The sequence below is a fragment of the Serinus canaria genome, chromosome 1A (assembly GCF_022539315.1).
Source record: "Serinus canaria isolate serCan28SL12 chromosome 1A, serCan2020, whole genome shotgun sequence".
NCBI lineage: Eukaryota > Metazoa > Chordata > Aves > Passeriformes > Fringillidae > Serinus > Serinus canaria.
In genome coordinates, this window is record NC_066314.1 from 9,969,642 (window position 1) to 9,985,351 (window position 15,710).

Here is a 15,710-nt window from a genome sequence, read left to right on the forward strand (position 1 = left end):
AACTTTTTAAAGCTGAGGGAATGGTATTTGCTGAACTTGAAAAAGTAACCAGGAATATCTTCTATCCTCCAATGGTACAGCATAGGCCAGGTGTCTCACACAAGAAAATATTACAGCCTCTTTGCATGCAAATGGATAAACTAGCATAAAGTCTGGCACTTCTTTTGATTTTGGATTTTTAGTGGATGTTGTAAATATGAAGAGGAGAAAATTATTCTATAATCACATTGGCAATATCACCAATTAAACTGCAATTACCATGATTTGAACATCATGTAATCCATGACTTTATCAGTAATGTGGAGTTCAAACCTGACATCCTGAGCCATTCTTAAGAGAATGAAAGAGCCCTTCTTGTCTGGGTCTGCAGAGGAGAGCGTGGTGAACAGCACAGAGGCAGCAGCTGAGACCACAGCGTGTGTTCGGGGTCAGGGCGAGGGCTACCGTGGCACCGTCAGCACCATATGGAGTGGAATCCAGTGCCAGAGGTGGGACTCCCAGTTTCCTCACCAGCACAACATCACTCCTGAGAACTTCAAATGCAAGTGAGTAGAGACACGTGGGCATTATTACTGCAGTGGGGAAAGAGCTGAGTTTTAAAATGTTTAACAATTCATGGCGCTGGAACAGACCATAGGGCTCTGTCCTTGCCCTTTGTTCTGACGCGTCCACTCTCCCTGCTGAGGCTCAAAACTATTTAAGCCTGGGAAAATCAGTCCTCCAGATCTCAAAGGAATAGTTCTAGATGAACTTGTGTGAAACCCTCGGGATTTTCATTAACCTCTCCTTCAAGCATCTATTCACCAGTATGGTTGTGAAGTGTCTGGATGTGTTCCAGGCTGGGACTTGGATCCCAACAGCATTGATACATTTCCACTGGATATTTTTCATGGAACTAAAAACTTCTTCAGAGCTTGATTGCTAACTTTAATTTAATATGTCCTTAATATTACCTGAATGTAATCGTCTCTGTAATAATTAGCACTCATAATATTTGAAAACACTTCTTTAATTTTTCATCTTTTAAGTCCTTTTTCTGTCTCATTACTAAATATAGATTCATCAATAAGACTACTTTTACTTGACTGACCACTGGTCATCAAACCTTTCTGTATGGTTCATTAACTCCCAAGGTGTGAATAATCTACATATTTTAGGCAGTTGCCTTAGTAATGCTCATTCAGTTCTTTTTAACTAAGCCTAGAGGAAACCTTGTTGACCAGATTGCAGCCACAGCCCAGTTTGCACTAAATATCTTTACTGATGGGTAAATATTGGTAAGAATTACAGTATTAGGCCCATTCTTTCCATAGTCTGTTATCAGCAAGTGCTGCAGATGTTAAAAATACAGTGAAATGTGGAGATGCACAGAACATAGCAACAACTGTCAGGAGACAGGGAAATAAAACTTACATTTAAGAGGTTTGAATATTTCATGCAAGCTGCAAAAGACATTTAAAGATGTTCCCTTGTGACTAACTTTTACTTTAAAGGTAACAGTTGTATAGAATTTCGACATACGCTTTTTTTTATTTTTTTACAATTCAGCTTCTTAAATGAGTTACTGATAATCTAAAGCACTTTGTTTCTCCAAACTCAGCAGAACCATTCAAAGTACAGGGAGTTTTAAGCACTTTGATAATGTTTGTATTTAAAACCACTTGTAATATATTGCAGGTGTATCCAATGTCAGTTCCGTGCAAATTTTGATGGAGGATCCTGGATGCAAATATTGTTAATCTTAAAATGAAATCTCATATCCCATCAACACGTGTCTGCTAAAAATGAATTTCCACAAACATATTCCTGTTACAATTAATTTTTTTTCCTGCACACTGCATTCTTACTGGCTCCTCATCTCCTTGCACTTGACACTGATCAGTAACACAGAGACCTGAATGAGCCTGTATTTTTGTTATTTCATGACAAAAACCAATGGACCACATTGGTGGGTTTAGATTATCCCTGCTGTGAGCTAACGTATTTATTTTTACAGGGATTTGAGGGAGAACTACTGCCGAAATCCAGATGGATCTGAATCACCCTGGTGCTTTACCACTGACCCAAACATCCGTATTGGTTATTGCTCCCAGATTCCTAAGTGTGATGTATCAAATGAACAAGGTAACAGAGGAAAGGGTGATAACATGATTTTAAGTGAATGCCATACTGTTCCAAACGTCAAGTAGACAGCCTTAAAAACTGGAGAAGTTGTGTCTGTATTACACCTTTGTCGTTCTGCTTTGGTTTTATTGGCACGCTTGGGGATCATTGTGGTGTAAATGAGATTCCTTTCTCACTTTATTTGTAATTCCAGCAGGGAAAGCTGCAGCAAAGATTTTATTGGACATGATTTTTAGGCAAGGCCCATCTATGTATCTGCTCTACTGTCTTTACCTTTCTTAGTTTGAAAGGCCTTTTTCCACAGCTGAGATGATTTCCTTGGTTCACAGTCTTTTTATAATTGCATATCAGGCTACCAAAAGCGTTTTTTTATCCCTTTTTATTTTCTTGCAAATACCTCCTGGTCTAGAAGGGATTGATCCTCTGAGTTCTTACCTACCTCTGCCTTTGAGGTTCATTCTGAGTCTTCAGGCAAATGTTTTTCCCATGAGGTTTTGGAATTACTGTAACGACTAATTTTGCATCCTGGATGTGTGTCAATCACAGCATAAACTGAGGCTAAGACCTCAGACCTATAACCCTACATCAGGCTGCATTAACATCTCCATCTTTAAATTTTAGCCAATGTTACCATAAAGTTTAAAAAGTTGCAGTTGCAAGACTTATGTCAGAGAAAGGATTAAACTTTTACTTCATTCTGTGTTTCCGTAAAGTATCAATTATCAAAAAGTAAAAATACTGATGAATATGAAATTAAGTGCTTTATGCAAAATGTCTTTATAGTACTGATAATTTTAAACAATTCTCTTGAAAAGCCTCAAAAAGGCTTGTGATAAAAGCTTATGAATTAAACATGACTTCTGCTGGAACGAACAAGCAAGTTTTTGAATTACATTAAAATTAAAGTCATGATGATTTTTTGATTTTGCTGAAGTACTTAAGTCTAGAATTATATACTGTTGCCAATATCTGAAAACTGCACACAGCTAAACCGAATGCCTGTTCTTTTATAGAAGTAGGAATAGGGGACCATTTTTTCTTGGTTTTGTATAAACTAGCTTCTGATAACTTTTAGGATATTCTGTGTGACCCATCTAAATTAATCATAAACCAACTATTTATGAAAGAAATTTTCCAAGTCCATGTAAGTAAGACAAAATTCAAAATACAGCTGTCTTGGGGATGAGGTTCTCAAACAGGAGATTATGTATTTAAATTTGAAAACTATTTTCCATTTTTCTTCTGATCTGATTTATGCAATTGCCTTTAATTGTCTAGCATTTGCTTAAAAGAACACTTGTCTTTAGTAATTTGGATTACTGATGGAAAGGAAGAGTTTTCTTCTTAATGTTGCACAATTCACCCTCCACTTTTTTGTCTCATCGTTCTTTTTTCAGATTGTTATCGTGGCAATGGCAAGAGTTACATGGGGAATCTATCCAAGACAAGATTTGGGCTAACTTGCTCCACATGGGACAAAAATATTGAAGACTTACGTAGGTGTGTACATATGAAACAGAAAGAGATGGTTCAGTGAGTCCTGAATAAATACTGCCTCCAGATGGCAACTCTTTTTCATCTGCATTGATTCTAAAGTAGCCGCTTATGTCCTGGAGCTTTTATTATCCTTGTTTTCCTAACCTTTTTTTTTTTCCTTTTCTTTGTGTTTAAATATATTGCACAATATGATTTTTTTCAGGCTAACCAGTAATTGCAGGCTTTGGGATGTTTCTTAGTGTTCAGTTTACTGGCCTATTTTACCCTATCCTTGTCCTTGAAAGTTTGCTACAATGTGATGATATCAGAAATAAGAGGAAATGGTTGTCTCATCAGCCTCATCTCAAAGCTCATGCTGCTTCAAGGAGGAGATTGGACTTCAAACCACCTAATGTCCCTTGCAGCCTGAAATTGACTCTTTAGTCTATGATCTAGTGACACTGACATCCAATGCCAATGAAAAGACCTGCAATTTCCGTTTACCATTACTTTGGCTTCATATTCAAGTAGTAGAACAACATAACCTTGATTCATAAAATGTTTTGCTGTCTGTGAGGTACAACATAACTTTGATTCCTAAAATGTTTTGCTGGCTGTGCTGAAAATAGTTTATCTTTCATTTTCCTTTAGTTTCTGAAGCTGATGCAAATGTGTCAATATGAGCTTTGGTACTTGTTGTAGAGCCACAGTGCTGAACATACAAGCCATTGTCCTTAGGAAGGACTGTGTAGGTCAGGAAGTCAGTCTTTGGGGAAGCTGAATTGAAAAGACAGATTTCAGTGGCCATGTCTGGTATCATCAGCTGGAGTGCATGTGTTTCTCCCCACAGATGGTGAGAGAGAGGATACATATTCCAGTGTGCTGTCCATGGAAGGGAAGCAGAGGTTTAAGCTCATGCTGTCTGAGAAGCATGATAAGTCTTAGTTAGCTGTGACTCAGGCAGTATAAACCTACTGGATGCTTGATGCAATTGCATTCATCCTATAGAGCACAGATCAGCCTTTCTTTCCTTACTCCCACCCATTTTCCATCTGGGAACTTCTTTGGGAAGTTATCTGTCTCACTCCAACAGTTTCTCTGGTTATGGGTGTTGTAGAGGCAGCGTGAATGGTTGTTTATTAACTAAAGGAGCAGTACAGCTGTAACTAAAGAAGCCTGTATCCTTGCATCTGACAAGCCAAAAATAAACTTCTTCCTCTGCTTCTGATTTTGGCCTCAAAATTTTACCTCTACAGTGCTTCACGTAGGCTTGCAGCTTAGGTGACCTTGCACTGCAGTTGGTCTGAGCCATTCATCTTTCTCATTGCCTGCTGCTCATCCTTGCTTGCTTTCTTAGTTTGCCTTTCTTTTGCCTTTGATTTAGCTTTGTAGATTCAGTGCTCCCTTGTGCTGCTAACCTGCAGGAGATAGAACCTGTGCTCTGCAGATTTTCTGCGGGCATCACAGGCACTCTTCTAATCAGTATATTGATCCCTCCTGAGGATATCTATAGATTTTAGCTTCAGTGGGAGATCTAGAAGCCTCCCAGCTGTCCAGTAGACACAGTGCTTAAAATACCAACCAGAGGAAAGTTGGACCAAGATCCAGAAAATATTTGAGTCTCATCTTCCCTTTGATTTTAACCAGTCCTAAACCCTGACCTGTAGGCTTCTCAATCAGCTAATAATACAATGTGGAGCAAAGCAACATTTAACCTTTGAAAATTTGGGCTATAGTATAAAGCTTTTCAACACTTTGAATTTTTTTTTCCCTGTAGGCATATACAAATATTCAGAGAACCAGATGTTAGTAAACTGAAGAAAAACTATTGCCGCAATCCAGATGATGATTTTCATGGTCCCTGGTGTTACACAGATGATCCTCTTGTGCCCTGGGATTACTGCCCTATTTCTCGATGTGAGTACTTGGCACGCTGCTGGCACTGTCAGCTGTGCAGTCCCAGTGAAGCCACGGTGTCACAGGCCTGTGCACACCTTCCTGTTGTCACTTGTGGCTGCAGAAATGTGTGATTCTATCAAGAATCAATTGTGCGTGACTGAGAAGGAGCAGACAGAAGCTGCTTGTGCAATATATGAACAAGGGGTTCTTTTCCTTGACCAGCTTGGAGATTTCAAGACTTATTTATGCAGCAGGAGCACAAAGGGGCTATTACAGATGGTCAAACATTTTCCAGCAGATCTAGCTATTGAATGAGGGCTGGACGGAGACAAAGAATTGTCTAGCGGTCAGAAATCTGGCTGTGGCCTCAAGAAACCCAGGCAGAGTTATCTTCTGGGCTACAGGCTTCAGAGACTCTTTGTGAGATCTGTCTTTGTAATGTTAGGATAACGCACTATATATATGCTGAAGTGAATATGTGCTATAGAGATTAGATTCTGCTTTCGGATGTTTATGGGATGATTTAACTCCTGGCAAGAATTAGGAAAATCATGCCTCCAAAGTTGAATGTTTAAATCTAAATAGCTTAAATAAACAGAATTAAGAATCCTTGGGAATTCATCAATAAACTGATGACAAGTAGAAAAAGATAGTTTTATGCTGAAAAATGTGCAATTCACTTTATATTCAAAATCTTTCTCTTCAACTCTTATTTCTAAGTTATTCTGCAGTATGTCCTGGGAGAACACTTAAATGGTAAATCAGGCTTTTGAATGCATGTCTGAGATCTCTGGAGGTTAAGGATAATGTTACACTCATTCCTAGAGGCAATCTACTGCATTTCCTCATAGCCTAAACTCCAGCATCTCTTCTGGTATTTGAAGTCTCAGGTGATATTTTGGCATCTATGTGAAGAGTAAACAAAACTGTGCAAAAGGTTATTTCTGTCAATAGAAATAAAGAATAGCTGAAAAAATGTACTTTTTATTCACTTCTTCTGAGTTCATTATTTGGATCTATTAATTCCAGAACTGGTGAGTAGTACATTTCTGCAACCACACACCAGAGTGGAAATATGCCAGTTTAACAATGGTAACTCATATGGACTAGTATTACAATACTGTATAAATATTTATGCACATACATACAGTTGTACATAGGAACACATACATGTATGCACACATGTGCATACCTATATACACATACATTTATGTATGCATGTATACCTGCACATAGAAATTTCACTGTGGATATAACTGCATCTAAATATATGAATATACCTATGTGTGTGTGTGTTTTTGTATCTATATATACACACATATTTTCTTAATGATGGAAATCTACTTGGATGAGACTGTTTGAATTTTCCTGGGCAAGTTTTCAGCAGCTACCCCTCTACGTCTAGCTCAAAATGCTAGGTCACTCTGTATGTGTCACTCAAGGTAAACATTTAGAAACAAGTTAAAACATACTTTTAACTAGTTTTTAATTGGACTAGATGGAATACTGAACAGATGTTGGAGATCTTGTTTTGATAAGAGTAAGTTTTTGTTGATAGGAACCTAAAATGTCTTTCAAAGTTTTTTAAGGAATTGAGAATTTCTTTCAGCCTCCTTTGGATTTAATCACATGATTTCTGTAGTTCCTGAAAGCTTATAGTAAAGTGATAACTATATTTTTCAGCATTTGCTAGTTTGAATGAAACATGTAAATTGAACATGATAGGCAGCCTGATGTCTTTAGGATTCAGCCAAGAAGAAAAATGCTTGACATCCCCGCTCCAAAATGTTTCTTTCTTATTTCATTCTATTGGAAAAAAATTCTGTCTCCTTGTTAAGCCTTACTGAATACTGCTTTTCAGTGTACTGAAGAAATCATTGAAGTTTAAAACTTTGTGAACCATTAAACTTAACAATATGTCATTTGCTGTTGAAATGCAGTCAATTTTTAAATGTATTTTAATTTTTTATTATGGCTATCTTCTGTGTCTGTCTAGGTGAAGGTGATACAACTCCTACTACAACCAGCTTGGATGGTAAGTAAGTTTGTGTATGAGCTGTGCAGTGCATGACTATGCTCTAAATGTAGACATTTCTTTCCAATTGGGAAACAAAATAATAATTAGTACAGTTTTAAAAAACCCACCATACAAACTGAGCAAAATTAATTCTACAAGAGAAAAATGGGGAATAGCTTTGTTATACTCCTTTATCTATTCTCACTCTCATGTCTTTCCAGTGGTGAGATTTAGTAATGAGCTTCAATGTTTGCTTTTTAACTATGTAAATCTCAAAAACCTATTTAAATTTATGTATTTTATATTCCCTATGGATATTTAAATAGACCTACTCAGCTTCACTGAAGTAGTTTTGATGGCCTAGAAATATATTTCATTAGCACAGGAAAGTTAATACATAATAAATATTGACCTTCTTGTGGTCCTTATGTGCAACTGTGCAGGTTTCCTACCACTGCTTTTAGTAAAATGTGATCTCTGGACCTGCTTTCAGATACTGCCATTCCTTGTGCCTCAACAAAACATTTGAGAGTTGTAAATGGAATCCCAACACAAACTAACGAAGGATGGGTGGTTAGTTTGACGTACAGGTAACTATCACTTTGATTAGAAGGGCAATACAACTACTAGGATATTTGTTTTAGAATTGTAGAAAAATGTTGGCCATAGGAACAATAAAAGAATATTTCTACATTGCAATTAAGTTCTGTAAAAGCAGAGAATCAGCATTCCTCTGATGTCAGGTGATGTCATAGTATTCACTCTGCTAGTGAAATACTTTGTGTGTTCATTATAGCTAACTTCTACAGATGAACCTGCCAAGCATTCATAGTCTTCTGTTCTTCCACTAAGCTACTGCAGACCTTTGCATAACACTGGCTTCACATTCAGCATTAAAGTGGTTATTTTAGAGACTGATAAAAAAGAATTGAATTTCAGATCAATATTTTCACTTTGATGGCAAAGCATTTATTTGTGAAGTATAGGATTCAGGATTTATACCTGTGTCAAAGAAAGCTTTCCCCCATGACATTGCATGGAGTTAAAATTTGTTTGATATTAAAAAATATAAATAAGTAGGAGCTATAAGGAAATCCTTTTCATTCTGTAAAACAAGAAAAGACCCTGACATGTACGACTTGTATATAACACATGTATTATATTATGGCAGATCTTTGCTGCTGTGTAAAAGCCAGAACACAGAAAGGCTGTTTCCTATACTCTTTACTCTGGTTCATAACTCATCAGCTGGAAGTGTGAATCATTAATTTATAACAGGATGTATCTCATGCATCGGCCCTGGTTCTTCTATTATGAAAAAAAAAAAGGTTAAAAAAACCATGCTTTGTCTGCTGGGCCAGACTAAAGGGAAGCTCAATTCTATTAGCTTATGATTCATCATCTCATTTAAAACTATGTTGCAAAAGAGGTATTAAATGAAAAATGGAGATAAAGGAAAAGATAAAATATACATTCTCTACATCTCTTCATTGCTAGAGAAGTTCATGGAGGGGGGTGGGATCTTCCCATCCCTGTAACCTTGGCATCGTGTGAGATCCATCAGATCAAAATCTTTTTGGGAGTGTATCAGATGGCTCAGAAAGGCATTCCTAGAGGAAGATCACTCTATTTCTTTGACCAAATAACCAGATAGGTGGGCTAAATCTTTTCCTTTTGCACTGTTTTAAAAGTAGCCTTGATATTTGATTAACTTTTAGGCAGGTAAGGTGAATTACATCTGGGTGTCTAAAATTGAAATAGCTGTTGTTAGGGTAGTTGAACCTGGATTTTCTGCTATGCAATAAAATTCCATGAAGCATGAGTGCTTAAATGATTGCAGATCCTTTTATGAATAACGGATTCCTGGAATACTCCAGCAGCAAAATCTATCCTGAAGTATTACATGGGGGCATAAAAATGTAGTTTTATTTTGTATTGTTACCAAGGAAGCAAATAGAATATTGTCTGAAACAAAATCTTAATGACATCTGATCTTTCTGCAAGAAAGCCTAACTGTATACTCCAAATGGAATTGCTGTGTCTGAATAGTGAAGGCCCAGTGAAAATTAGAAGCTATTCATATTTGGTAAACAAAGCCCATCTCTAAATCTTAAACTGATCAATGAAATTTTCTTGTATATCCAATTCAGATTCTGTAATCAAATGTATTTAAGTGTATTTAAATGGATTTCATCTGCTTCATGGAACCAGCTCTAAATTTGCCCCATATTTAAGTGAAGAATTAACCTTTCTATGTGTACTAATGAATCTTCTAACGCAGATGATGAAATCCTGTATAAAACAATAAGTGATGTAAACTTAACATATACTCCTGACTGTGATATTTTTATTATAAAACAAGCTAGAACCTAAATTTTAGAAGACTCCAGCCTTTTGGACCAGATATTTTGCTCCTCAATCAAAATATGATTAAAAAAAAGTCAAAGCTCTGTGTTATCCTGCTGTCTGTGAACTCCATATATAGTCTGGTATCCATCCAGTAGTTCTTCACAAAGCTTTGGACATTTGTGTGATTTGAATTTATAAATTGTGAGATTTTAAGCTTTTCCCAAATTGCTGACAATTCTGATTCACTTTCCAAAGAGCTACAGAAAATAAATGTGATTTTGGAGGCACAAAGAAGGAAACTAATTAATCTACATTCCACAGTAATTTTTTTTTTTAAGAACTGTCATGCTTAATTGCTTTAATTTTACTTGATATATTATGCTTCAGGTTTTCTATAATCACATGTAGGATGTCATACACAGAAGATTGTTTCCAACTGAAGTATGTGGGGACGCAAGTCTCCTAGGGCTTGTAATCAAATAGGAACTCTCCACCTTGAGGTCAATGCTTTGAATAATACTTACATGAATAATGACCAAATGTTGTTTACATCTGGTGGCAGTTTGGGGACTTGCTTGAAAGTTTCAATCCAATTCCTGTTACAAAGAATTTGCCCCTTTTTTTGTTCTTTATTTTTTTTCATTTTAAATTAGGTGTCTTATTACAAATTCAGCTTTGAAACCACTAAATGAACAGGGTAACTGAATTTGTCTTTCTTTCTGGTTTTTTGCACATTGGAGTAAAGCTCTGCAAAGTCATGTTACTGTAAGTGTTGAAACTTTGGAGCAAAGGGACAGAGACAAGTTTTTGAATGTTGTCAGTCTGCCACTTCTCACCAGCAAGCGTGTGGGGAACAAAACACTCTTTGAACTTTTTGACTATGTAGAAACTAATATTAGTGGGGTGTTTTTGGTTTTTTTTACATCTTTTTCCTTTTCTTTTTTTCCTCCAGGAATAAGCATATCTGTGGTGGTACTTTGATAAAAGAAGAGTGGGTTCTTACAGCAAGGCAGTGTTTCCCCTCTCGGTACAGTAGTCTGGAACTTTGCAATATTAAAATCCATCTATTTTCAGGAACTTATCAGCACGATGCTTCTTCAACTTGAGTGCAGCAGTTTTTCCTCCTGTTTGGCTTTAACACTGCTTTTCTGATATAAAAGGCCTGTGGGACCTTGCTATTTTCTGTTATTATTGCTGTAAATCTAAATAGCCCTGGCTATTTTACATAGAAGCATAAATAGATTTTCCAAGTGTCATGATTAAACAATTGCCTCTTTATGAGAATAATCTCATGCTTCTGCTTAACTGGACAAAATAAAATAAAAAACTTGGGTAAATCTAGAAAAGTTCAAAGGTTCATACTGTCCAAGGATTTAAATGTTTGGATACTGTTATGAAAAAAAAAAAAAAAAGATTTTAGTAACTGTTAAAGATAAAATTATGTAATGGCTTCAGGCCAAAACCTTACATCCAAGCATGTTGATTTTGGAATAGCAGTTGGCAGCATGAAGCCATTTCTGCTAAGGAGCATTTTTTAAGATCTTCCAGCATAATCATATTAAGCAGAGTTTTTCTGTTATTTTATTATACCCTCAGCTAAATCATAACCAACTTTGCCTCATTTAGGTACAAAGATTTGAAAGACTACAAAGCCTGGCTTGGAGTCCATAATATCAAAGGAAAGGGAGAGGAGAAGCGCAAACAAGTCCGGAACATCTCCCAGTTGGTGTATGGCCCCACAGGGTCAGATTTGGTCTTACTGAAACTTAGCAGGTTAGTAGCTGTTATTGTGAATTTTCATCTTTTCACTCTCATCTGCTGGGTGAGATTCTTCCTGAATGAGATTTGCAAGTTCATTGCTCTGCTATCCCCAGTACTACAGATGCTGTCTCCATGGGGTAAATTTCCAACTGGAAGAAATTTTATTTGATACATGCAGAAATGCAGGCCCATCAGTGGTACTGAGAAAACAGATGTCACTCCTGTGAAATCATACCTACATTATTCTTCCTGTTAACCCTGTCTAGGTTTGTTGGGAGATTTAAAGAAAACCCACTAAGTACCCACATGGACTAGTATATGGTTTTAATTTATAGAATAAGCACCAGATTGTAGCTGAGATCCTTGTGTATATACAAGCTTCCAAAATTTCTCCCTATGAATAAACCTATATATCCAAATGAAATGCCATCACTACTTACTTTTAAGATTAAAACCCAAGTTAAATAGCATAAAAGTGGTGACAGCATTTCAAGAATTCTTTTGACAGTTGGCAGCTGTAGTACAAAAAATAGGTAGAAGAATCCATCATATTCTTCAGAAACAGAAAATGAAAGGAAAAGAATTGGCATAGTTTTAAATTGCTGTGGTCTATAACAGACTTAACATAATTTTAAAAACACAGTTGAGAAGGTTAAGTAAAATCCATTATATCCATTTTTTTTTTCTTCTTTTCAGACCCGCTATATTGACAAATTTTGTAGAAATAATCCGCTTGCCCATTTCTGGATGTACCATTCCAGAGAAGACCAGCTGCAGTGTTTATGGATGGGGATACACTGGATGTAAGAAACTATTTTTAAAAACTAAATGAATACGTTGACAACTTACTTCCTCTTGTCATTATAGGTGAGGCTACGGGTATGGCCTGATGCCACGGTTGTCCAACACTTCTTGTTAAAAAATAGAGTTGTTTTTTTTTCCTAATTTTGTAAATCTTTGAGCCTTTTATCTAACTTAATTTAATATGAAATATTTTCAACTAGTCTCTCCTTTTTTTTGTTGTTGTTTCAGGGACAGAAAAAATGATTCAAACATTTCGAGGAATGAATTAGAGAAAAATACCAATCTAAATGTTAAAAAAAAATAGCAAAATTGCTCTGCAGAATGTTAACAGGGTTTTTTGACAAATCTGTGTTCACCTACTTGAGCAGTCTCTTTTTGTAATCCAAAGCAGGACCCTGTGGAAAAACTAATACAGAAACATGTAATCAAAGACTAATAATAAACACAATAACAGCAAACTAGGGATGCACAGGCAACCCTAAGTCTGGCATTTCCTAACTTTTGAGTACTTGACTTTGCAGCCTTTCTAATGTTTATTAAACACAGTTTTGTGTGAAGAAAATACAAATATGTGGGAGAACAGACATTTATTTAGTCTGGTAAATGCTATATCTGGCTAATTATGTGTTGATAAAAAGTTAATAGCTGCCAGTTGACAATAATTACTCCAATATTTACTGTGCTCAAATGTTGTTTTGCCACAGACCCTGAGTAAGCAGCAGCAATATACTCACACTGTCCTGGAAGCAGAGCAGAAGCTAGGCTGGAATTCTGAGGCTGTCTTCCTCATAGCCACTACTCTGCCATTTCTTTGTGGGTGGCAATTAATCTGTACCAGCCCTCTCCCAAATGACTGCCTTTGATGTTCCCAGCATGTCCATATTAGCCATCCTCTGGGGGCATCGGCTGTCTGGGGGACAGGGACATCAGGCTGGAGCACAGCACAGCATCACAGGAAAGCTTAGCTTAAGAGAACTGATAAGGAATTTGCAATGTTGTGGAGTTATGTAATACAGTAAATACATAACATCTGTCATCCAAGGACTTTGTACTATATTTTTTACAGTACTTTATATAATCCTCACAGAATCCCGGTCAGGGAAGGAAGAAGTGTTACATCCATTTTTTTTAAGAAAACAGGATTATAAGTCAGTGGAGGGCAAGCTTGGCATTTTCTTTTGATGGCTGTGCAGAGAATGGGCAGGTCCAGTCCCTTCATTTATTTTTGCAGCTTGTACAGGGCTTGTCTTTCGACATGTAGAACAAGAGTAAGCTCCACAGGGCTCCTGCTTCCTGACCTTCACACTGATGAATGGAGATTGCACAAGGCTGTGGCTCTGCCCTTGCAGGCACAAAGTCATTCAGGGTAGCTGAGCCAGCACAGATTGAGAAAAACTCCACTGTGCTACAGTATTTTTCAAGTAACACATCCTTCCCTAGGCCATGGCAGGCACTGTTACACATTAACTCATGTTTAAGGCAGGGAGCAGAATCCTCCCTCCACTGATGGGAGTGATAACATTTTCAGGCTCCTTTTCTGATTTCTTTGATGACTGGGCAGTCTGGTGGTGAGCTGTAGAGCAAGCCCAGTTACACAGCCCTTTATTCTAGTGCTAAAAAACTTATCCAGATATTCTCTGAGAACTGAACAGACATGAAAACCAAACAAATGTCTGGCAAATCCTATTTTCATAAAATATAAGAAATAGAAAATACAAAAGCATGCTAACAGTGGGGATAGACAAAAACATGAGTTTTGGAGAGAAAGTACAATAACTGAAATTACATTAATAACTTTATGTGGACTGCATCTTGAAACACTTTCCCCTAAAATACAATATTTTTTTTCTTTTCTTTTCAATTGTAGTAGTCAACTATGATGGCCTTCTCCAAGTAGCAAACCTGTTTATTTTGGGAAATGAGAAATGCAACCAATATCTCAAAGGAAAGATTACTGTGAATGAGTCTGAAATCTGTGCTGTGGCTGAAACCGTAGGTGCTGGGCCTTGTGAGGTAAATATTGCATTTCCTAATACATTTTTAGGACTCTGGCTATTTCTTTACCAAAAAAATAAATTACCGGAGGCTTTTTAAACTCATTCTCATTGCACTAAACTTTTGCATTGAAAAATGATTTGGGTTGCAAGTCTTCTATTTTATGTCAGAGTGCAGAAATTACTTTCATTTTACTGTGCTACCATGCCATTGAAAGATTTACAGGTATCTTATATATACTCATATACTAAAACACTTCACTAGACTGAGGCAAACTTTTATTATTAAGGACAAAGGTGGGCTCTGTGGTAGCAATGGCTGTATGTTTTGATTGAGTAGAAATCAAAGGCTGGAGCAAATTTACATCCTTATTTAGATGAGGTATTGCATGCAAAATGCTTAACAGTCCGTACTGAACAGAGGTGATAAAGTTATTAGGGAAGGAGAAAAATCCAAAAATGCTCTGAGGTTTCTATGAGTCAGGAGGCTGGAGCATTTTGGTGTCTGAGCCTGAGCAGCATCTTGATGAAGGAGAGCCACTTCAGTGATCATGCAGTTTGGGACAGTTGTTTTGCTTAGATCTAGTTTTGATGATGGAGAAAAGACATCTGAGGAGAAAAGTTGTAAATAATTTATTACAGGAAGATATAATATTTTTTTGATGGAAAATCTGACTGCAGACATCTAGAAAGAGGGAAGTCATGAAAATTATTAAGTATTTATTATCTGAAATAGGATTGTTGATTTCCTAATACCGACGTTAACTGTGTAGTCAAATTTTCCCTACCCAAGGGTACTGCCAAACCATGGGGAACAGAGGTCATCTTCATAAAACTGAGGCCTCTTCCATTTGTTATTAATAATCTGTGGGATCATTTTTTGTTGCAAAGTATTTTCTTCAAAATAAAATGTTTAATTGTAAATGAGGTCTTAGACTTGTCAAGGCTTATAAATGAAACATCTGCATGGGAGTCTGCTGGGGATCCTGCACTTTGTTTTCCCCTGCTAGAAGAAATGGAATGAATTAATATTAGCAATCAGTCTTAATCACTGAGCAGTTTCCTGTTCCCTAAGTTCTCCTTTGAAGCTACTTTCCTCAGCAGAGAACCAGCAGAGGAACAAAATCAGATTGGCAGGTGAAACTCCACTCCTGAAAGTGTTTTATGAGCAGCTCTGATGGCTCTGACATAGTTCATTGTTCATGTGGGAACTAGTCTGCCGTCAGTCAGAAAAAATCCCAAACCAAATAAAGGTCAAGCATTGTTGTTTCTCTGGTGATCCAGAG

General features: G+C 36.8%; 1 protein-coding gene across 5 annotated transcripts in view; it reads left to right on the plus strand.

Annotated features, from left to right (window-relative positions):
- The window catches only part of HGF (hepatocyte growth factor), a 54,833-nt gene that overhangs the window by 37,062 nt on the left and 2,061 nt on the right, over positions 1–15,710 (plus strand). For all 5 annotated transcript variants that reach the window (XR_003946019.2, XR_003946020.2, XM_018910326.3 and 2 more), the window contains exons 8-17: positions 371–545; positions 1,997–2,124; positions 3,522–3,624; positions 5,378–5,517; positions 7,496–7,534; positions 8,010–8,106; positions 10,818–10,892; positions 11,492–11,638; positions 12,323–12,429; positions 14,298–14,443. Coding sequence is in view for 3 of the 5 variants with exons in the window: in XM_018910326.3 (XP_018765871.1) it covers positions 371–545; positions 1,997–2,124; positions 3,522–3,624; positions 5,378–5,517; positions 7,496–7,534; positions 8,010–8,106; positions 10,818–10,892; positions 11,492–11,638; positions 12,323–12,429; positions 14,298–14,443 (1,157 nt within the window). In the remaining 2 variants the exon portion in view is untranslated. The remainder of the gene's footprint in view (positions 1–370; positions 546–1,996; positions 2,125–3,521; positions 3,625–5,377; positions 5,518–7,495; positions 7,535–8,009; positions 8,107–10,817; positions 10,893–11,491; positions 11,639–12,322; positions 12,430–14,297; positions 14,444–15,710) is intronic.